At 40.7% G+C, this 24,860-nt stretch overlaps 1 protein-coding gene across 1 annotated transcript; it reads right to left on the bottom strand.

Annotated features, from left to right (window-relative positions):
- Positions 1-3,172: 3,172 nt before the first annotated feature.
- wnt9a (wingless-type MMTV integration site family, member 9A) lies at positions 3,173-24,707 on the bottom strand (the record flags this gene model as incomplete). Its single annotated transcript, XM_083927784.1, is given in 5 exon segments — positions 3,173-7,669; positions 10,669-10,931; positions 11,016-11,275; positions 24,502-24,662; positions 24,666-24,707. Coding segments are annotated over 5 exon segments (1,299 nt in total). The 3' UTR covers positions 3,173-7,096.
- Positions 24,708-24,860: the final 153 nt, after the last annotated feature.

Raw genomic sequence — 24,860 nt, forward strand, 5'->3', positions numbered from 1 at the left:
ATGCATTTGCCATGAAGTCTTCATCTGTACATGATCCAATACAACTAGACCACAATCAACACTCCTCAGCGAATCCTCCACAAGGCAACACACGCATACATCCTGTGCAGTGGGGTGATGCTGGAATAACAAATGCTCTGCGACTTTCAGCAGTTCAAGAATTATCCCACTATCCACTAACTGCTTGACAGCCCTGTGCATGTCCAAGCAGACCAGGAGGATGAGAGTGGGAATGGGAGGTCGTCTGGGAGGTATAGTCAGGAGAAGGTAATGGGGGTGAAGCTCCTTGTTTTTTTTTTCTAGCTTTTTTTTTCAGTTTGTGCTTTAGTTGCACCCACTTCCTTCATGGTAACAGCTGTCAAAACGTTGTCGAATTACAGCTCACCGCAAAGTTACAGCTCATATTAGTGTCTGGTACAGGGCAGGAAGTTAGGAGGAGTCCAGCAAGTGGGGTACATTAAAGCTTCTCAGTTTCTCAGAGCAAAGCAGTAGGACCCAGGGGAGGAATAGCTAACACCAAGAGGGCGCTACTACTGCAATGCTAATTTAGGTACACGTGTCAGGGATATCGAGGGCTTTTCCACTGATGTTTTAGGTATTAGAACAGATACACTCTGTAATTGTGTGTTGTTTTCGCAACTGGATGTGAAGTTCCTTTTCACAGCTTGGGATTACAAAGCCCATTTTCTCTTGGATTAGTGGAGCTTCAGAGCTTGTATGATGAGGCCACAAGATATTTGCTAGATTGTTGAGAGAGAAAACTCCCTTAAATCTCCACTCATATGCTGAGGGAATAGAGCGTGTTGAGATAATATCAGTTCAGCCGGATAATTCTCTGGCACATACGTATGTCTGAACCAGTAAACCCAAAACAGAAATGTTTATACCTTGCACTAATGAGTTTCATAGTTATTTTGTTTGACATCGAAGTAAAAACATCACTGTCATGGTACTGTGCGGTGTAATGTAACAGAGGCCTTGATAATCAGTTTATACTAAATCAATATAAAATGTCATAGCAGAGTAAAGGTGATCCTGCATGAAACTGTGAAAATCCAACAAGGTCTGTATCCGATTCCCATAAACACTCGACAATGACGTCCGATTACTTCCAAGGAAGGCTTTTTTGCTGCAGTCACTTTTCTTCTATCAGAAGGTGGATTTTCTGGTCACTTTCCTTTGCCTTCTATCTAATTGGCTGCGGTAGCAAAGGGGAAAAGGGTTTTGTGCCTGTGTTTTTTTTCCAGTTCAGTCCACAAAGTGTTCTGTACAATTTATTTTAAGCTTAAGACAAAACAACTTTAACTCAAGGTCCACCTACTTCCTTTTGGCTAGTTTCAGGAACCATCGAAAGATACGTTTCCATGACAACACGGCAAACTAAACCCTCTTATGCCAACCACGTGATACAATTGAATTTCAGATACAGCGCTCTATTAGTAACCCTTTTTAAGTCGGTCAGCAGCGGTTGGTCTGCCCAGGTTGAGCTAGTCACTGAAGCGTATGCTGCATTTCATTGTAATCGGAAATGGTGAACTTCCAACTTCTGATTCAGGCTTGTGGTAAGGACAGAAGTGTAATAGTGTGAGTGTGTGTGTGTGTGTGTGTGTGTGTGTGTGTTGTGTGTGTGTGTGTGTGTGTGTGTGTGTGTGTGTGTGTGTGTGTGTGTGTGTGTGTGTGTGTGTGTGTGTGTGTGTGTGTGTGTGTGTGTGTGTGTGTGTGTATTTAAGAGGGTAACATATAAGGGACGGGCCAGTTGTAGAGAGGTGAATGTGTGTTAATAAAGTTTACATAAGAGCAAAAGAAAAAAGAGCATGCATATCTCTCATCTGGATATTTGTATAATGCCTAAGTACAGCATGACACAAGGCTTGCGCTTGCTCACTGCTGACTTGCAATGGAGGATCAACAGACAGAGAAAGACTTCTAGTCCAAAGAAAAAGAAACAAAAAACTAATCAAAGTGAAGAAGGCCAAATAATCAAGAAGCATAGTAACCATGAACGTGACAAGATGGAGGGCGCTGAAAGAACAGGCTTGTCTGCAATAACATCTTAGTGCCAGAGAGGCCGCTAGAAACAATGTATCTCAAATCTTATGGAGAATAACTTTAAAGCCTGAGTTGTTGGCAGCAGGTGCTGTTCATCATTTGCATGACTTGAAAATATGCTTTAGTAGGGCTGCACCTAGAGAATTATTGTTCATTAGTCTATTAACTGTACGAAAAATACTTATCACATTTCGTAGAGTTAAAGAAGACATTCAGATTTGTATTATTGTACCATAAATTTGGGAAAGCAAGGTTCATTTTGATAAAATATTGACTTTAATTAATTCATTTTTTGTAAGCTGTTGTCCAATCATTTTTATCAATCAACTAATCGATTGACTTAGTTAAAGTTTTACTCTATACATCTATTTAATTGTCTTAAGTTACTACCTATCAAAGGGTGAGTTAAACAATGGTGTTTGATCATGACCCACTAATGAAAGCACTTCTATTTGCCTTTTTTCTCAGTATTCCAATATCCGTGTCCGTGGCGACATTCGCAGGCTAGATGTAAAAAGGCTGCCGTATTAGTGCCCTACAGCTGACAGCTGTTGGTCTGCTGGCCCAGATCTCTGTTATGCTGTGTTCACTTTTAATCGAAAATGTGGAACTTCCAACTTCTGAGTCAGGCTTGTAAGGGTAGAAGTATAATAATAATATAATATTAATAGGAACGTGTGTGCGTATGGATTTGAGAGGGTAACATATAGAGGACGGACTGGGAGCAGAAAGGTGATTGTGTTTCAATGAAATTTACAAAAGAGGAAAAAATAAAAAATAGTCAACACAACATAGTGACCATGAAAGAAAGAACCGGCTCGCCTGCAATTACATCTTACAACAAAAGAGGCCAGTAGAAACAATGTATCTTAATTCTAATGGAGTACAACTTAAAGCACTCCCTTCTAAACCATTCAAAAATCACTAATAAAAGACTATTATTTCAGAATGATCATATACTGCTTACTTTATAACAATCAACTGATTAAAGTTAATGCTCAAAGCGCCACTAAAAAATTAAACCACACGTGAAATAATTTAAAAATTCATTTATTATTTCAGATTTTTTTCGCCTTTGTTATACAAAGATGTTAAATAACTTAAATACATTCTTACCAGTCATTTGTGATCTGTTTATACCTACAAGCTATACACATGAGGTAGAGGAAAATAATTTAGGGTTCCCATAAGACATGAATAATTGAACATGGACAAAGCTTTGTTGGTGTAGTATCATCACAAAGGGCAATACATGGTTGATGTGGTTATCTTTGTTTTACAAGCACAGCACAAATCCTAACAAAAAGTACATGTACATGTAAAGTGATCCAAAGGTGAGTATACACTAGTCCACGCTGATGCAATAATGAGTTTATACTGCATCGTATGGTCATAACCAACATTCCAAAGTCTTTTCACAAAAATAGTTGATACACAAACAGATCAAATCCTATAAAAATGTAAATTGTTGATGACTGTGATTGTTTGAACACTTTCAATGAATGTGTCATGATCGTGCGCATGGATAAAATACGGCAAAAGGTGAGTTGATTCTAAATTTGTTAGGATTTGTTAGTGCTTAGATAACAGCAAATGATGAGATATGGCATGAAATATGTTTAAAGTATACACTGCTTCTCAAAGCCTCCACCCCAAAAAAGGAACAAACACCCAAAAGAAAAACAGAGTAAAAAATACAGGATATAAAATCAAATTTAGACTTTGACGTTATTTACACTAAACAGATGCTCATAATATATTTAAAAATAATTTATCTTTTATTTTTTTCTACAAAAAACAGAATTTTGTACATGATCCACTGACAACTAAACAGTGCAGAGTTTTGGATTGGAGAATATGGGCGACTGTGACATTTAAAAAAAGACTGGCTGCTGCATCATGCTCCACTTTCTCGGGAGAAATTTTTAGGTCTATGTACAATCTATAAACAAACAAAAATGCACTCGGTGTGCATTTGGTATTCCTGTCATTTCTGTTTTGAATTCACTCAATAGTACGTGTGTGTGTGTGTGCGTGTGTGTGTGTGTTTGTGTGTGTGGAGAACGCACACACCAAAAGCTGCGGGAAGCAGGCATTTATGCTTCAGGTCTCAGCATAGCTATTATGGTTTCCATGTTGTGTGCAAAGTTCTATGTATATGTTTGCACCAGTCTTTATTTGGCATGCCCTATCATATCAAAATGTTTGGAATTCATCTCCTCAGGAAAATAACCCCTGCAAGGCTCTCTGCCTAAAGCATGATACTGCTGTCGAGGATGGTGCATTCATTTCAAATATTGTAATAATCATCTTTATGGACGAAACCAACAGGAAAAAAGCCACTTTTAAGGATGTTTGGCACAGTGCTGCATCACTGATTGCGATCAGTATCCGTCCTATTACAGCGGCTGTGTGCTGTTTCCGCAAACCTCTCTTACGCTTCTTATTGCTACCAATTTCTGTTTCAGTTGCATGTGAGAGTTTAACATGTGCCTCACTTTTGTCTCTATACCACAGGAGAAGAAACCTTTACTATTTACAATTTAAAAAATAAAGATAAAAAAAAATCTGCACTGCGCTGTATCCATAAATACAGATCTTAAAATACTTTAAAGGGCTTTTGGGCTTCAGTGAATGGCACTATAATACAAAGCTGGGTCCCTCACTCAGTAGTTAATTCACACCCATCCAAAACAAGGCATATCTTATTGTATATAACATATAATATAATGTTCTCAGAGGCTAAGTGCTGAGAATTCAATGAAATATTGTTGTCTGCATTGTCATGTGTTCAGAGGCATTTCTCATGAAATTAAACCTTGATTTAACGGTTGTTTTAAACCTGTTCTCATCCCATTTCATCACATATACGATCACTTGGTCAAGACCCCCGGGCATCACTTCTCAATGCACTGAGTAGCCCTCTCCACCGGGGTCGCTGTTTTAAACACAGAGAACATGTGGTTAATGTTTTGAATTGAAACAAAAATACATGGTCAGGGTTGGGGAAAGATTGTGGATGGGCTCAAAATAAGTACATTTGTAATGTAAAGAAAGTGACGGACGAGACACTAACAGGACATGAAGCGCTGTCTTCTGAGTCTAAGTCCTGTGTTTCTTTGACTTTGTCTCTCCTAATTCTGGAGCACTTGCTCTGATCATCCAATGTTGCCGGAGATGGGTTTACAGTTGAAAGCCCAGTGTGTTTCATATACTGTAGACGGTCAAGGGTGCCATGTGTGTTAGTATCGATCACAGAGGGCTGTGACAAACGGTATATGATGCCCTGTGAACGAAAACAATAGTTTGACCTTTTGTGAAACACGCTTATTGGCTTTCTTGCTGAGAGTTGAATGAGTAGATCAATACCACTCTGTTATCTGTCCAGTCCCTCGGCAAGAAAGGAAATGAGAGTTTTTTTCTCCCAAAACCTCAAACTATTCTTTTAAACTGTCACTGTAGTTGCATGGCATGGTTCAGCATGCCGCACATGTCAACTGTATCACTTTGTGCTGAGCAACCATATAAAAAAAAAACAACTGAACTCTTGTATTATAACAACTTCACTGACTTCTGAATGAAGAGAGCAAAAAGCCCAATGCTTGCATCAATCTGCCGAACATTACACAAATATTAGTCTTATAAAATATATTTATATTAGCTATGAGCCTTACGTATTCATCTTCACTCGAGCAACTCTGCAGACACGTCAAGTTAGATTTCCGCCTCACTTGCCCCCATACTGTTTGCACTGACTTATGCTGTATGTGCTGCATGTCTACATGTGTTGAATATGGCTCAATCAAATTTTGACAGCTGAAGAGGAAAGAAGGAGATGGTAGGGGGCTACATTCCTCCAATTCTCCATGGTTTTCTTAACGACTTCAAAGTATTAAAAGTTAAACAAAACAAAAAAAATTGATTCAAGCCCTGCAGAGCTCCACAATTTCTGATGTGAGTCACACGTGGACCTTTTGCTGGTCAAGTGATCACCTGTTAAAATGATGTTGGCTGTAACAACAAGGCCGGTGTCATCATTAACTTGGATATTATTTGTATTTGCATTATGTATCTCCTATTTTATCGAAATCTGTATTATAGTGGTTTAAGTTATTCCCTGAACACTGGTTCGCTCAAGGCCGAGAATAGCCTAAACCGACTGGTTTCGGTATTTTCTGTTAATGCATTTACCAACATCTTCATATTATATTATTACAAAAAAAGGAAAAATTTGATCATTTTTTCTCCCTGTGAAGGAGTAGTCCCAAAGGATCTATAAATTATCCACAGCAAGACGACAGACACAAGTGTGCTGCTTTCCAAAGGGCCTTGTCAACATGAATCAAAAAGAAAAACAAGCAAGAGCACACAAACAACAAAACATTTGTGTGGTTAGTGGTTTGTTTTAACATAGTTAGATAAGTGGCTTGTATAATATCATTACAATATAACTGAATTTATTTACATACATAAACACACAATGTGTGTGAGTGTAAATATGTGCGTGTAGAGTAAATCTTACACCCTGTCTTTTTTTTTTCTTTTTAACAGTCTCTGAATATGGTTTTCATCGCCATAAAAGTCGTCATTCGAACCCCCTCACTATCTCATGTGCTCATGTGCAAACACACACCCACATGTAAAGATTGACAAACACACACAAACACAAACCATTCTTCTTTGAGAAAGACCCCAGAAACCAGTCTGTTGGTGTTACTGTCCTTGTGTTGGATCCTCATTAACGGGGCACTAATCTTAAAATTGGATTCTATAATAGGAAAATAAAAGCTTATTTTCCTCAGGGCAAAGAGCTTGAGATGTTGACCAAGTTGTCTGAGAAGTTTTTTTTCAATCTGCAAACCCCAGACAAGGGGGCCACATGACCTCTGACCCAACCCACAGAAATCCCTCAAAGTGCTTATTGCTTCTCCATCGGCTCACTCCTCTTTTGTTTGCACTGTTCCAACAATGGAAGTAAAACCATAGCCAATCCTCTTCAACAAAACCATCTTTCACTTGCTCCACTGATCGTAAGGGAATGACACGTTTACCCTTTGCAGGTATAGACCTCCTCTCTCTGCGTGCACTGCTTGCATTCGACATAGCAGCACCAGCGCACCTGGCACTGGCAGGGTCGGGTCACCTCCCTACTTTGGGTGTTATGGCCTCGCCCGCAGCAGATAGCGTCACAGTTCTTGTCCTTATAGCACTTGCGGGCAGCCGTGCCTGACGAGTACTTGCTGGGTCTACAGAAACTGGGCGAGTCCTCAATGTGGAGCAAGTCCATAGTGCGAGGGATCTGATCGTTCAGGCCAGGTAAGGGCTGCTGCTGCTGTTGCTGTTGCTGCTGCTGCTGCTGCTGCTGCTGCTGCTGCTGCTGCTGCTGCTGCTGCTGCTGCTGCTGTTGCTGCTGCTGCTGCTGGCTCCGGCCTGTGGAGATCTCTACCTCCCCCGTGGCTTCGTTGGTGGAGCTGCCGACTTTAATGGAGGTCTCGTATCGCTGCTTCAGCTGCTTGCCAATCTCGTGGAAGGGCAGGAGCTGCCTCCAGCACGTCTGGACGGTGCAGGAGCCGGAGACACCGTGGCATTTGCAAGTGGTCTCCACTCCAGCCTTGATTACCTGTTTCAGAGAGAATGAAATAGTGTTAACTGTTGTGAAAACATTAAAGGAATGTGATGAAAGCTATGTCATTTAATAAGGCCTTTGTTTAGTAAGCAGCATTTCAAAGATGCTCACAATTACAGTAGATGATGAGGGTGGAGCACAGTGGTTTGGAAGGAATGTAAAGAGGCCGTGGAAAATTATTATATTCATTGCTACTTTTTGATATAATACAAGGGGAGTCTTCACATGTGAACTATCATTAACATAATTCAGAATATTACACTTTTCTCAGCCTTCATATGAAAGAGAAAAATTATATTAACTGGTGTGAGGATTGATTTTGTTATGGTAACCAGGGATGACAAAACTCAATAACTGCTATAATGATAAGTGAGAGAAGGACATTGCTAAGAGAAGCACTCTCAAGACAATCCATTCAGACGGCCATGGGAAACAGGACACTTACATACAGTATATGGAGATTGTCTTTTTGCAGTAAATGTGTTTTCTAAACCCAGAGTTGATCAACCCAATCTCCTAGTGTGGTAACATTCTAACCAGAGAATAAGTCATGCACACAGTTATAATAGTCCTGTCTATATAAAATCAGACTTAATTCCAGGTGAAACATGGAGATCGTCTGCAAAAATGACCACAGACACGTTATTTTAAAGCTACTTGACCTCTTCGCGGTCAGCCAAAGTTCACTTCAGCAAAGTAAAAGCAGTGTGTGCGAAAAATCAATGACAATAACACATTGTCTTAGTTTGGATAGCATCTACAGTTCTTTTCTCAGACTGTGAAAGAGATCGGGGGAACAGGAAGTGCATATTCATCACACCAGCAGGTCAAGAAAATTTGATAGGTCAGCTTTTAAATGTCAGGGGGATGCAGAGGCTAGCACATTCCAGCTCCGTCCACCGTGTGGGAATTCATCCTGAATGACTGCGGTGTACCTCACTACATGTGCATATCACCAAAAAAAAAAAATAGAGCAAAAACATTGTTGTAAATCTTTTATCACAAATGAAAACTCTGGAGAGAGATTCTGGAGAGCCAAGCTGAAAAGGAAGAGCCTGCATTGGTCTTTTGGGAGAGTTTTGTGTCTGCTAACATTTGGGAAGTGTGCCTCTGCTATAATTCATTTTGAAACCAAAATGAAAATGGCTACAATATGAGAAAAGCAGAGTAAAAGCAACATATTCCAGATCTTTAGTTTGCTTTGGCTTGACAGATTATATCCATTCCCTCTTTTTTATTTTACTATTAAAACCACGTCCAAGATGAAAACCCCATATTTGCTCAACCACAAACAATTGCTGAATTGTGCCGGAGCACAAATGTGAGTCGATGCCTATCTAATCTGGGAGAGAGAACCAAATATTGACTAATGAGCACTTTCAGATTTCACCAAATTTACAGTGGCAATTACTTTAATCAGTTTAGGTTTCTTTTTTTTCACATTTCTTGGATATGCATTAAACTCTACACTATTGTTTCAGTAATTTCACTCTCCAAATATGCCTTATGTATACCTCTATCAATCATTCTTTTGCGGTCATATTAAATTCCTCTCTGGTCATTCTAACCGTATACGTATTTGGACAGTGTGTTTTGTCCTGGACAGCAGTCATTTACCAGCACTGTAATGTTTAAACTCCAGGATTACAAAAGCAAAACCAAAGATATGGTTCTACGGTATATCCGGGATAAAGTGCACAATGATTTGGCACTTCATGTTGCTGTTTGTCTACATGATTGCACACACTCAACTTGCATTATATTATCACAATTTTCCCACCGTTAAACTAGTTCATGTGAGCAGCCAACATTTCTGTTTAAATACAGTCTGTGACTCAAAACGAACTCTGACCCCATTCAAACTGTTTTCTTGATGAGTGTGTCCTGGTTGGCCTCATGTGTGTTATATCAAACACTGTTTGTTCTCTGCTTTCAAATTGTTGGAATTATTACTAAAATAAAAAGGCTAATTAAAGTCAGTGTAAAGATCCTGCTATAAAATTATTGAGAAAAATGTACTTTGTCTTTTCCTTTGAATGCAACTCCCTAAATTGTAACATCACTGAGTCACTAAGTCATACTTTAATGTTCTAGGAAAATGCTTTGCTATTAAGATACTGTTGCTGTCAATCAGTGAAGGAATCAATAGTGGGGAAAAGAGACATTAAAGGGCCATTCCAACAATTAAGTTTTGTACTTCCATGAAGTTTTGGGACTCACAAGAGACAGATTAAGGTAAGAACTGTCAACACTAATGCAGCAGAGGCCAAGATATTCAAACTTTTCGTCCCTTGAAGCTACAAAAACACCGGATCCTACACTTCCCATAATGCATAGTATCTTGTGCTGTCTACCTGGTAAATCTTTCACGTTGTTTAACCTCCATTTACCCAAAACGATGAGCTGAAGGAGGCTAAAACACTGCGTAGAGCTGAAGGGAACGGCAGAGTTGGCTGATAATTCTCTGTGGTTTTAAGATTAAGAATGACCTCTTAGAACACATTTGAACCAATGATGATATTAAAATATTTATTTATTTTTTCTCAGTTTTTAGTAAGCTCGATCCAGAGACATTATACAACTGTTTTCACAGGCTGAGTTGTGCTCCCCATTACTAGTAAAATGACTTTGTCAAGTAAAATCAATGGAATAAATATGGTAAATGGACTTGTACTTATATAGCGCCTTTCTAATCTTCTAACTACTCAAGGCGCTTTCACAGTGTTTGTCATATTCATTCACAGTGATGGCAGTGGCAGTGGACACCTACATAACATCTAATCTAACAATTCACACCACATTTACACACCCATGAGCAGCACGGGGAGAAATTCGGGGTTCAGTGTCTTGCCCAAGGACACTTCGACATGTGGACCGGGGGAGGTGGGGATCGAACCGCCAATCTCTCAAATGGAGGACGATCCACTCTGTCACTGAGCCACAGAAGCCCCTTATAAATAAACCATAATCATCTTCTGATCCTGCAATCTTACCTTCATGCCCACATTTGTGTTGTGCATGTCCACGCGTGCACGTAAGTCCTTGTTGGAGCGCTTGCCCAGGAAGTCCTTGACAAACTTGTTTGCATATTTGAGGTTGTCTCCACAGCCTCCCCATTGCCACGCCTTGCGGTTTTCCAGGTCTGGGGCTTCGTCACACGTGCAGCGCTCCATGCGTCCTGCGCTGCAAGCTTTGGCCATCGCATGGGTTAGGCCTGCCGAGGAGATGGCATACAGGAAGGCTGTCTCTTTAAATCCTGGAAAAACACATCGGAGAGTGACAAATGAGCGGCCGGAATATAGGAAAAGAGTTTGGTGCACCGGAAAAAAAAATTCCATACCTCTTTTTAGTATGTTGGCTCTGTGGCGCCCCTCTAAGGTGCAGTTCCACCTCTCAAAGCGATATTGATACTGGCATTCTAGGGCGCTCATGGTGATGGCCTCTCTAAGGGTCTCTGCCACGCCCGGGTCTCGTCTGCACATCCTGCGCTGCTTCTTTTCCAGCTTGAGCCGGTCGCACAATTTGTAGTGGGCCCTGCCCACGTTCTCCTCTGGTAGAGAGTTCAGTGGCAGGATAGATAACGGTTCATTACCTGTCAACCTGGAGGGAAAGATCACAGACACACTCAGGTCAGTTAAGGGAGTGGATTCATCTTGATAAAGGTTCCAATAAAGCGCAGGATGCTGACCTTCCTGGATAAACAATGAGAGTTGCAAAGATATACTACATAAACAGCGCTGGAAGCGCAGCTGGGGCATATAATGCTCAAAACTTTGGTTAATGTTCAAATGAATTCAGCTGTTCGCTGGTTAATGTTCAGGGGAATTCAACATTCGCTGGAGATTGAGATCAACCTCCAGCACAGGCGTGTCTGTGTATAGAGCAAATTCTCTGCAGAGTTCTCTGCAGAGGTGGAAGAGTTCTTTCTTTTCATAAGAAGTTCCCGACACTGTTTTGTCCCCGTTTAAGACCTCACACACTGACAAAGTCACAGCACCAGCAGCTTGTTGCCTACAATATTGAAATGGCAGATTGAGATATAGTATAGTAGAAGTAATTAAGCATTCAGCTGGTAAGGGGACATATTTTAAACAATGGATGTGACAGTTATACCACATACATATGAAACAGTAGCTAGCGGATACTTGGTTTAATATTTATATCATATCCTGAGAGGGAGTGTCAGTCACAGCATTAGTGTATAGATTTAAACATTATCACACAGCAGGATCTACACTCTCTTTATAGAAGCCCCATAACAAAAGTCCAGTATTCGGGACTTTAAAGCTGTGATCCATTTGAAATATAACAAGAAAAGCTTCAGTTCTAAACATATATGTATGTATGGAGAACATGTGGTACACTTGCACTCCATTCGTCAGTTTATTTAAGGGAAGCGTATATAAAACACACAAAGCGGGGACTGCCACATAGCTGGCAAAACCAACGACCAGCGTTCTGAGGTTGTGATGGGGAGAGCAGAGCATTACTTTCATAAACACACACAGGGGACATGACTGTCAGCCTGTGACCATTTTGGTCACCCCAACTGACAGGATTGGCACCGTAGTTGTTCATTATGTGGAATTTCTGGCCTCTTTTACACCCTTAAAGTGAAACTGAAGAATAAATGGATTTACAGAACTCTAAAAAGCACAAGTCTTCTAGCCAATGTGCCTTTGCAGACGGACTTGGGACATTTAAAGGACAATTTTGTGCATGGATTGACACCTCGCCTAATGCTAGGCTAATACAATGCAGGACTGAAAAAATGGTCTCACTGTAGAATGACATGTTCAATTTTCAACAGGTACAGTTCATGACATATATCACAAATTGTTGTCCACCTCTTCTTGCGTGTAAAAAAAAAAAAAGCCAAATAAACAGCCAAATAAATAATAATAATAACTCCAACTATAAGACTATAAGAGTATCCACAGTAAATGGGAAACCTGCCACATGGTTAGATTTAGACATGTAGAATAAATTATTCTACAATATTTTTGTAAAGATGCAGTGCACTTGCTGAATGTCCACACCGGTTAAGTTAATGGGGCAGAAGTGTTGATCGGTAATCTACATTACCCACATTTTTTACTTCATTACTGTTTTTCATAGAAGATTCTGTCACCACTTATATTCACTGAAGCCTCTCGCAGAAGGTCACAGGAGTTCTTCAACAAGAGATTTGTTTTAATAAGTCCAATAACTGACTGAAACGTTTCCCCTCGAGTACTCTGTTTCATACCAATGGACTTAATAGTTCACATATGCTACAATATTGTCTTTAGGATGCATTCACGGCCTGTTTGAAAGTCCGAGCAGTCAAAATCGAAAAAAGGAGGCATCAGGATTTGCTTTCAGATTGGGTCAAATGGTTTCCTCTTTACAAAGTGCGTTTGCCTTTCCTTAACTTGTCTGACAGCTATGAATTTTCTAATGGAAACCTGGCAAGCTGTGTCTTGACAGAGATTGCTTTCCCAACACACTTAGAGAGTAAAAAAAAAGTATGGTTTGAGGCGTAGAGAGCGAAGGCATACACAATGCACAAGAACTGTCTCGCTGTGAATAACATTTTCACCCCTTATTTCCCCATGCTTTGTTAAAATACTCTGCACTAACAATGCCAAGGAAACGTATTCAAAGTGCCAAAACAAAAATTCCAGTTGACCCTGTGTGTCGCATATGACTGACAAATGTTCCACAACATTTCTATGGCAAGCAAGCAGTCAGGGATTGAATGATGGCGCCACGAGGAGTACCTGCCTAAGTCCATTTCGAAACACAGGCCGGGGAATTAAAAATCATGTGAATTCAATACATATTTCAAATTCATACCACACTAAGAGGCAGTTTACCATGTCAGCAACTTAAACACACAAGCAAATATCAATTGAAATCTGTACTATTATTATATATATAGATTACGAAAGAGATCCAAGCAACAAAGGGGGGCCTTAATTCACTCAATAGCACGAACATGACACGCACATTCCTGGGTAAGGCATGCATAGTAACACGCATCACTGTCAAATCTTCCAAAAGCCCAAATGCCTGCCAAAACAAGAGACCATTAGAGTGACAGGCCTCAACTGTCTGTGTGATGTCCACCTGTCTGAGACAAAAAGATGGTCTGAGCGAAGCTGGAGGGAGGCCAAAGATGACATGACACTGATCTCAGCGCTACTGTCTCTGTGGCTTTTTTATACAAAAGCATATTTCTAGCTAGTTACAAAGACAGCCCTGAGGCAAAGCGTGGATGGGGAGAGATTTGAGAGCGGAGAAACACTTCACATCTCCAGAGAAGAAACTACTGGCCAGGGCTCGCTCTTGTGCTGTGTTTCCACTCTGTGGCTGATGCATTTTAACATACACATATACATACATATATAAAGTATATATATATATATATTTATATATATACAAGATTAAAAGCATTTGTTATCAATCAGTACTCTTTGATTCAGGTTTTCTAGAACTTAAAGACCATTTTCAGTGGATGCAGGACTGTGACCCCTGCTGTCACACAAAAGGGTTACACATTCCAAAATGGTGATCTGCAACAAAAAAAAGATATCACTCTGCTGTTTTCTGAGGAATGAACTCATTCAACTCACTTTGAGAGAAAGAGAATTGGAAAACACAATGGCTGAATCACATAAATCATTACAAATCGCAACTTGAACTCTAAAACATTTGTGAGTTTCCCATAACAATGCGTAGGAAAATCTCAACCATTCAATAAAATATCATTATAATTTACTAAAGTTTTTTATATATCAGTTATAAACCATTAATAAGAACCACTTCTTCAGTTGCCTTAAAGGAGAAAAAAAGCTAAAAACTAAGCCATATTACTTCCACAAAAAAGGCTGCACTGGATCAGGCCCAAATCCATTTATTATTATATTACTTATTCAGCATTAATAAATGAATAACTAGCATTTTAGGACTGATTGAAATAATATTTTTATTAATCGATTAATCATTTCTCCATTAATCAATACAATTTTTGTTTTACGAAAAACACAAAATTGTAAAAGCAAATAGACAAATAGTCCATTTTTTAAAAGATTGATTGACTTTTCAGGAAATCAGCTAACCTTCTCAGATCAACATTTAGGACAACATAAATGGGCAACCCAAACTTTGTTTATCTATTAACTGATCTATAAAGCCATGGGTTAAGACTTATAACCACTTTACTGTTAAATATACAGTGGTGCCTTATATACCGAATGTAGAATACAGCTGCTTATCACAAAACGTATTTAGGGAATAAATAAAGCTTGGGGACCGACACAGTATCTCCACCACACTGAATTAAGAAAGTAAGAACATGTGTTTTCACATCATGGACCATTTTCTGTAGGTGTTTTTGTTTGAGGTGTTGGCACAGCAACACCAATTACACATGGAATACAACACCAACATATAAAACTCATTATTATCCTACATGAGGTGGGATTCTTGCTGATGTTTGCTCAGCTTTGCTTTTTCCATTCACACACTTGCCTCTACTCTCCTTGCAGACATCACTGACCCACTCTCCCGCTACGCCTCCTCCACTGTCTTTCACTTACTAACACTGGAGTTTGTTTAGTCCTTTCTCTCTACCTGTCAGCACCACCCATTGCCCCGTGACATTTACTTTATATACATTTTCCAGTGCAGCGTGTTCAGTGAAAACGACTCGTTTCACTCCGCAGAGCATCACGGTCGATCTCTCGAGGAAATCATTGACTAGCACAAAACTTCGCCATCATTAATCCCTCTCTGGCTCTACATCACAGGCCTGTAAATGACCCACAGCTGGTAATTCTAGTTCTTCACTGGTTTGGTACGTAAATAATTAAGGATGTGTAATGATACTTAAACTCTTAGATAGTGGCAAACATTTAATCTCTCTTTCTTGGTCTAATTGAATTGCCTGCTCTGTGTATAGGGTACAAACACACATAGCTCTGTAACTGCTCATGTTATTCATATACTCACACAACCATGTATAAACAAAGGCGGCTCAGTCCATGTGGTGTACATTAATCTCAGGAGTCCAAATAGCAACTTTACAAATATTAGATGCAGCGGTAAAACAATTTGTCAAACAATTATTAATCACGGTGTGTTCATTAATATCAGCACATTTTTACATTTTGTAAAGGTGGACCTCTACCAAATGTAAAAATGTGCTGATATTCTCTGCTTTATATCATTGTAAAGATAAAGGATATAAGATAAAAGAATCATCAAAGAAAGAATAATCAACAGTTCATTAGTACTTAAAAATAAACATCAAACAGGAGGATTTATTTTCAGCAGTAACTTGCTTCAGACCATGGAGTGTTGTGATCATGTCACAGCTAAAGGGCGTTGTTCAGCCCTACGCAAGGTGGACGGACATCAAGTATTAGAATTTAAATCATAAACAATAAGGTTCACAATGAAATAGGTCTTCTTGGGCTGGCTGCCTGCAAATAACGTTACTATGAAACACAGGTAACAAGCTGGCCTAGCTTTACTAGCAGCAAGCATTCACCAAAGTCACACAGTAACACAAACTAACTAACTAATAAATCAGTGGTAGACCATCAACTCCAAGGTAAAATTCGTGTTGCTCTTAGATGCAGATTGTTAAAATTGTGCAAAGGAACTATCACAGCTATGAACAAATCAGATCACATGATATAAGCGACTTTTTTTTACAACAGCTAAATTTAGCTTATCTCTAATATATTTACAACAAACTGAATTACAGAAATAATATCTCTGAGGTTATGTAGGTTTCACCCTTACAAAGTTTGTCTGAAAGAAAGTACTGAGTTTATTATCAGCCACGTCAGCGATGCAGGTATTGTTGTCACCCTGTGAGTGTGTGTCTGTGTCATCATGGCAACATGTGGTCCTGGAGACACCTACTGTAGCAGGAACTAACAAAGAGGTGGTTCTGGTTATTTTGCTAGGTGTTAATATGTGTCTCTCTCACTAAGATAGCATCCGAGCAGTACAAGATATAGTCATAAAATATTACAGGTCAAAATGAAGGCCAAGTTTAAAAAATGGATGTGGTCCGAGCAAGGGGGCCAGAAATAGGGGGGTCGAAAGTTGGGAAGGGGCCGTGCAAGTTACAGTCACAAAACTTGATTCATTAATGTAACTTTTATTGGCTGATAATCGGGCTCTAGTTGCTGCCCTATTTAGATGATTTTTCACCTCTCAGAAAGATTCTTGCAACTTCAGCAGACATTGAAACTTTATAAATAAGTCATATTACCGATACTTACAATACTGATAAGATCAACATTCTTTGTTGTTTCGCCTGTTGAACAAAGTTATTTAAAATCTTTAAAAATACCACAACAATTTACCCAAGCCAACATTTCTGGCGCAGTGTTATTTTTTCAAATCTGGAGATAAGAATGAAAACAGAAAAAGTGTTATGGCGATTTCCAGCCAGGCTAACAGGTGCTGGCTACGTTTGTGTATGTAGTTACCTTAAACACGTGTATGTGTGTGCATGTGTGCATGTGCACATACATATGGGCACTTACTACCTTAAGTCAACACCTAGAAGAGTCAGTCTTGGCTGAACGTGCCCAGGCAGAAAAAACACAAAAGCCACAGTTTCTACATCAGCCTGAACTTGCAGGTTGTGTGGTCTTGTGTCTCCTAGATCACATCTTACCCCCCTACTCCTTCTCCTCCTTTCTCCCTCTTCTCTGAACCTCCCCTATTCCCACTGGTCACTTACTCAAAACGAATGCCAATCATTCCGCCCAGCTGTTGGCTCAAAACAAAGCCTCCTGTAGACAAAACCACGGCTGCGGACGTAACCTACACAAGACAATGACAGACATGAACATGTGTCCTGGAACAGTTTAGCTTCCATGAAGACAAAACTACCATGTTCACCTGAGAATAATCCGTACATATTTTTAAAACAATCGAACATTGAGGTTTTTTTTGAAAATTTAACTTGCCTGTGCTGATCTCCTTTTCTCTCTTTCACTTTTCCTCCTGTCTTCCAAGTGTTTAAAATGCTCCTTTTTTTTTTGGGGGGGGGGGGTGCTTTTCTCAGAAATGTTGGATGAACTTCAGACCACCCTGCCCTAGTCCCATCTGGTGTATCACAGCCCAAGTCATGCCAGAGGTTGTAGGAATTTGAGTGTGTGGTGTTTTCCCTCTGGCCCACTCTAACTATAGCTGACAATGTGCTCCACAGCTTAAACTTGAATAATTGAAGAAACCATGAATCGGTGTCAAATGACTCTCTTGTACAGGGAGTCTCCAGGCTATTGTCCACCTCCAAGAAGTTTAGAAGAGACAAAATCCAGCACTGAACACTGAGAACATTTTCTCCCCAACAGCCATATGGACACCGTTCATTCCCCAAGTCATTAAAACCAGAAATAGGGGAAAGAGTAAACGATTATGTTTGAGGCTAAGATAAGATTAGTCACTGGTTGAAAGCACTGGGTGTTGTGACTACTCCTAACAAGCTGTGGCTGACACAGTACAGTAACATGACAAAGCGACTCTGAAAACAAAGTGGTACTGGCCTGGGACTTAGTAAGTCATTATAAGTTGAGTAATGAGCCTTTCTGCGTAGCGGGGATGTCATGCAACGTCTAGAAGCAGTGCTATTCACAATGTGAGGGGAGAAAGGTCGCTATCTTGTATGACTTAACAGGATATGACCCAATGTTATGTCATCTGCTGTCCTTTTCTGGTCATTTACAACCCACATAGGCAGTGTCAGACTACTCCCACTAATTGACAGGTCCAGTCAAGTTCCCGTGCACGTACTCTCTTGATATTTTAGATGTGAATGACACGATGTATTAGACTTAAACGTAGTTATTCCAAACAAAGGTGCACCAGAATTTTTTTTAAAAAGGGGGAAAAGTTACTGTTCAGCCTGATTTTTTAATCCCCAACCGTGAATGCGAGCACTAGTAGCTGAGCAGCAGGACTACAGGACCTGGGTTTGGGAATGGGAGTGTGGGGCATGGTAAGAGGTTTAACTGCTATGTGAGAACTCAAGGCTTCTAAGGTCAGCAGCTCAGTTATAGTCACTGTGTGACTGGCACAGATTGGGCGCGCAACAGTGTCCGCATGACTCCCCTGTTCTAGCCTACACCATGGCACAGAGCAGCCCTGTACCAGCGCACCGACGCACCAAACACGTTCAGGCACTCATACTGTACTCGGCTCTCACCGGTTCGCACATGCAGACACAAGACCCAGACTATGGTAATTTGGTGGAGAGCACAACAGTTTGACTATAAACTACAAAGCAGATTTTTAAATTTCTGTGCAGAGACTGGAAATGTTAAGATTGTCCATTCCTGTTACACTGGGCAAAAGTGCTCATGTGAATAAACCGAGCATGCAAAGTCAAACCACAAAATTCAAAACAAAACAGTCGGTGTTTTGAACCGCTCATGCCTCAGTAACTACAAGTGGCTGTGTTCATTAACGGTTATTTACTCTTACTACTGAAAGATTTTTTTTTTTCCTGAAAGGCCTACAAAACTCAAATGCAATCCAACATGCAATTGTTTTTAATCAAGCTCAAACACTTGTTGTGACAGTCATTTCCAAGTTAAAGATGGAAAGTATTAATTTGCCTCACCTGACAAATATTCCCCAGTAGCATGAGTCTCTGTGCATGTACACACAGCTCATTTATCGCCTGGAGTGAAAAAGTTTGACTCCTGACAGCTGACTGATGATTAAAGCAGCAGCAACCAGTTGAAAGTCATGCAAATGGGCCATTTTAAACGTGAGACAAAACTACTAATAATCGTAGCGCACATCGCCGGGCATGCCTCAGCCCATTCGTGTCAGTGTACATCTCATTGTGTCCATTCTTAAACTAATGCTCAGGCTTTATGGATAAATGTGCCTTTTGGGTGCAAACCTTAGTCTATGTAATAACACCCTTTTGGCAAACACACACATTTGAGTGGAGTATCTGAGTGCATGTCGGGTCAGGCTTCTATAGGACTGTGTTTATGCAAGATGATCGTCCTGATAAAGTGCACACAAGAGTCAAACCCCGCAGCTTTGAAAAAGTAGGGTCGATTTTTTTCATCCTTTATGCAATTATTTATCATTGCAAACAGGTGCATGAGATTAAAAGATAAGATTTTCTGTTAGAAGCTGCAGAACGCCATTTTAAATTGTGCCCCAAAGAAAAATCAGATGTTATACATAAGAAATGCACACATATTGTCTAGAAAGGGAAGCCTTAAGTGAGGATTTGTCAATCTGCAAACCTTGGTATGTTTGGGAAGTACCATGTCTCTTCCATCCCGGCAAACCAGGCAGAGAAAACACCTGTGGTCAAGCATGGAAAAACACAGGACATAGCGGTCGCACTAACTAGCATCATCTCATCAGTGAATGACCACTAAAAGTATCTTGAGTCTATATTAGTTTTCCTGTTTTGCAAATTGCCCATGTCTCCAGCTCCATCTGCAAAGATCATCATGCATTACCAATAAGAGTTTCCTTCAACGGGAGTTTTCTTCCCATATCTTCTGACTGTCCACCAATGAAGTGCACAGCTGACTTGGTGGGACAGTCCTGTTAAAATCAAATACGTCTTAGCTGTGGTCTCTCCTCGGCATGCTGATTACACCAGAACTGTAAATCCTTAGGATGTGAGCAGCCAAACACATTTTAAAAGCCTTTCCAAACCATGTAATCTTCAAGAATATTCAGAACAACCATGTTATTATACAGTATGAGCCCCATAACATCAGACACCACAGAAGCCTCTATAACAAAGGTGTGTACTGCGCATTTTTTGATGATTCAACCTGTAAAATAAGCAGCAACTATTTGTATTACTTAGTTTAGAGATATTCTCTACAGAGAGGGGAATTTTTGCTTTGTAAGCTTAAGTTGAGAGACACATGTCATGCAGCTTGACCACAACTGAGCATACGTAGAACTATTTTCTTTTCCTGAATTATTTTTACACAGACTTGGCTGCCTTTACATTTGATGTTTTCACATTTCATTTCCCACTCTCCTACTGTTACACAAAAAGGTTACAAAGTGCTGATTGAGGACCATGCTGCGCTCTCAGAAGGTGCTGCACCACCCTGTGGCATCCACATGCATAGCACAGGGACGTTACAGAGCAGAGCACTCAAAAGCAAAGCACAGCTTAGCTCAAATCCGGATATATCAAACAGAAATATAAAGAAAACAAAGTTCTCTCTTTTCAGAGGCCATGCGGTCTGTTATCTAAGCCTCCAGGTTTGCGTGATCTCACCACACTACACGGTCACAGCACCAGTGCTGAGAGAATCCTATCTCCTTGGCTCACAGTAAAGTGATACACTTTGAGGTGTGGCTGTAGCCACAGGATATCCTATGAAGTTGGGAAATCCCTCTATCGACGGTGCTCCCCGCCCTGCTGCACGTCAGGGCTAATCAGTCCTTAAGGCCTGGTAATGAGATGCCCGCCACCACTGTCTGCCAGGCATCGCCAGTCTGAGCCCACACTAACTCTGCTGCTACTAATGAGTGGTAATCACCCAGCAGCTCCCCACAAACCACTGCAGGGATGCCGGCACGCACATGAGGCAGAAGATGGGAGGGGAGAAAGAGGAGGGAACCAAAAGAAATGTTTACATGGAGCTGCTTAAAAAAATAGAAATGTTGCTCATTTAAACTTTAAAACGCACTGCTCTTTGATACACACCAGGAACTAATTCAGCACAGTGATAAAAAACCTTTTACAGCTGCAAACTGAAAAATCCCTCCTCCTCCTTAAATTTACACACATCCCATTTGTTATCCTGTTGTTTTTGGCATCATGCCTCACTTAATGGAGCGCTGAAAACAATAATACCATCTGAAAGGGCATCAGCTCTGCCTCAGAAACAAACTGACGATAGAGTGTTTAAGGATATCACAGTAATTAAATAGCAAGCAATAGCAACCACTATATTTGCTTCTTCCGGATGTTGCGGTGCCTCTGTGATTGTGACCGTGGGCGGCCTTCCTGTATATGTCGCACATGAACTAAATAAAAACAAACTCTTGACTCAGTGTTAAGGGCTCGCATTCTGCACAGTTTACAAGACCACAGAATGACATGCCTCTTTACCAAAACTCAAATTTAAAGCAACACAGTCGTCTCTGAGCCCCGACAGGGTCAACTGAGCAAACAAATCCCTTCCTTCTCTGACAGTTTACACAATATCTCACCAAGGTGCTGTAAACTATCAAGTCAAGTAACGAAAGCCCAGTGACCGTCTCCATTTCAATTTCTAATGATAACGGATTTAGCAGAACTAGCACCTGCCACAACAGGCTGAAGGAAAGAAAATGAGCGTTCACATTCTTGTGGCAAAGGATGACAATTTAAGCGGGTGCTCGACTACACCAGGAATCCCACCCCACCCTCGACTGTGCAGACTATGGGCAGGAGAGATTGTGTTTATGTTACACTTACGCTCCACCGCACTCTGGAAATTGGGTATGCAACATTGACCCTCTATTTTGAGTAAATCAGTACTCAAGAGGCCCTTGGATGCCTCGTGCTCGTGGAATATTTATTTGAACAGGTTTGTGTTAGTGTGTCCCACAGTCAGAGCTGAGCAGGAGCGTCACCGGTGTCGAGTTTCTGGGAAGTTGGCCGCAGGGCAGTCACATTTTGTATCTGTGTCACCTGTGCAGGCTCTCTCAGTATGTTTCATGTTCCTCAGCTGCAGGGCTAAATCATTCACTGACACTCATTCATATTCCCTTGTCACTGAGCCGCAGGATAATAAATCTGGAGTATTGTAATACCACATGTCTCTGTGCACTACACAGGTCACTGATTAAAAAAAAGCAGACTGACAGAGAGAATTGAAAACAAGTGCTAACTGAATAAGTAAATATGCATTACCATTAGGACCATTAAGGCTGACGTTAGTGCCAATATGGCACGTCAGCCTTAATGCATACTGCCTGCCAAGGGTGACACTCATGCTACAGGGAGGGAGACAGAAAGAGAGAGCAGGGTTACATTTGTCCTTCTAATGCAACTTTGGAGCTGAAACCAAAGACAGAAAAAGTATTTGATATGTGCATGAGCATTACAGATGATGACGTTTTCCTGAGAAGGGCTGAGATATTTCCATCATACAGAGCTATTACAGGTGCCCTACAGAATGTTTACATCACTCACATAAGTGCCAATACTTCAGTGCAACAACATTAAATCGCTGTTGCTTTTAGACTTAAAAAAAACTTTTTTTAACATTATTATACCAACATACTGTATTTAGGATAGCTTACACATCCAGGAGAAGCTAAAACCCACTCCAACAGGTCGACAGGTCTAACACAACGAATCTAACGGCCCTTAGGGGACACTTCCTGTGCTCTCTTGCAGATTCTCAACAGTTCCCAGATCAACTAACACTCCTGGAAACTGCACAACACCCATACCTACCATAAATTTGACTCTGCTGGAAAGCCTTCAAGTGTCATCACTCCACACTCTACAGCCATTTGTCTGTGAGCACGTCTGCATCGTTTGCAGCCAAAGGACTAACAACACCCACTAACAACACCCATCAACACAGATATTTGTAGATACTACGGAAAAGCACGGAGATCTTGCTTCTGTTTACTAGGATGTGACACTTTGGCACATTTTGTTCTGTCAGTTTCCAAAAATTAGGTGTTTAGATTTTTTTTTTTAAACTCTTCAGTTCCAGGTGAAACATGGCTGCTCTCCCCACCTGACATGCTGACCTCATTTGAATGACCTTGGCTTCCCTGCATGGTAAAAAAAAAAAAAACTGCACTTCATATGAGCAGGCTGGCAAACTGGAATTCAGTGCATTTAGGCACTCTGAAGTGAAGGTCATATGGACTACACCTAAAAAATCCAAGGCGTTCCCTGGGAATGACTTACATTGAAATATACACCCTTGTACTCCTTCTAAATTAAACATTATTGTGTATATGACATGATTTATGAAACGCTAAATTTTCCAGATTCATTTCCTAGCACTTGTTCCAAGTGTTGTAGTTTTTCAGTTGATGGAGGCAGCAGTGAGAAAAAAAAAAAAAAAAAAAAAACCTGCCTGAGTTGTGTGATGTTTATGCTGGATGGGGGGATTTTCTGTGCAAGCTGAGCAGACGTTTCGGCCACCAGTTCAGTCAGTCAGATTGCTTTATTGTTACCAGCTGTGGAGTCTGGGGGCATATACGCTCACCTTTCGCTCGGCTGCTGTTTTCAGAGTCGACTAAGGATATGATTTTACAAGTGTTTCAGCTAAAATAATCACTCGACCACTACCTGCCATTCAAACGTACCAGGGGGTTACTTCACAGTGGGCGCTGGTTCAATTGTCAGGGGAAAGAATGGGGTGAACATTACTCCAAGGCTGCGTATACGGGTTGGTATTATAATAGAACATATGCTCTGTTTAGGGCTTGCTAAAGATGACAATGCTTGTCAAAATTGTAACTGTCAGCAGCTTCAGTGAGGCCAAACCATGTGCTGACATTCTGCTGTTCCAGCCACCAGCTGCGAGGCCACTGAGCGCTGCGCAACCGCCGCCAAATGACACCCAACCCACCCGCAGATATTAATGCAAACAAAATAACTCATAAAACATATCTTAAAGTTGATTAGATTGTGGGTTTTTTTCTGTGTGTGTGTGTGTGTGTTCCAGGCACGCTTCATAAACTTGCGTTATAGTGAGTTTAACTGAGAGGAAAGAAGTTATTACCTGATTTTGTATTTCAGGAACCAATCAAATCAATGAAAGCCGCATCATGGATTCTGTATGTCTGTCAGTCCTTACCCGAAATATGCTGCGGTTGGTCCAGGCAAGTTGAGAAGATACACTATAACTGTGAACGATAACCATCCCAGGAGTAGGTGTCCATCCAGCATTTTGCTGCGGCTCCAGGGCAGATCATTTCGTTTCTCCTGAGTAGCTGTGTAAAATCCCTTGTTGAACGTTCAGCACTTCTTATACAGAGAGGAGCTGCGCTGCGCTCCTCCCATCAGCAGAGAGAGAAAGAGAGCGAGAGTGGGAGAGAGAGAGGAGAGAGAGTAATATGGCAAAACATACAGAGAGCTGAGCTGATTCACAATTCACCCTCAGGTTTCAGACAAAGAAGTCTTCTTGGCTGTCTTCATTTATGATCGGTAGGACAG

This window comes from Echiichthys vipera (assembly GCF_963691815.1).
Source record: "Echiichthys vipera genome assembly, chromosome: 15".
Lineage (NCBI taxonomy): Eukaryota > Metazoa > Chordata > Actinopteri > Perciformes > Trachinidae > Echiichthys > Echiichthys vipera.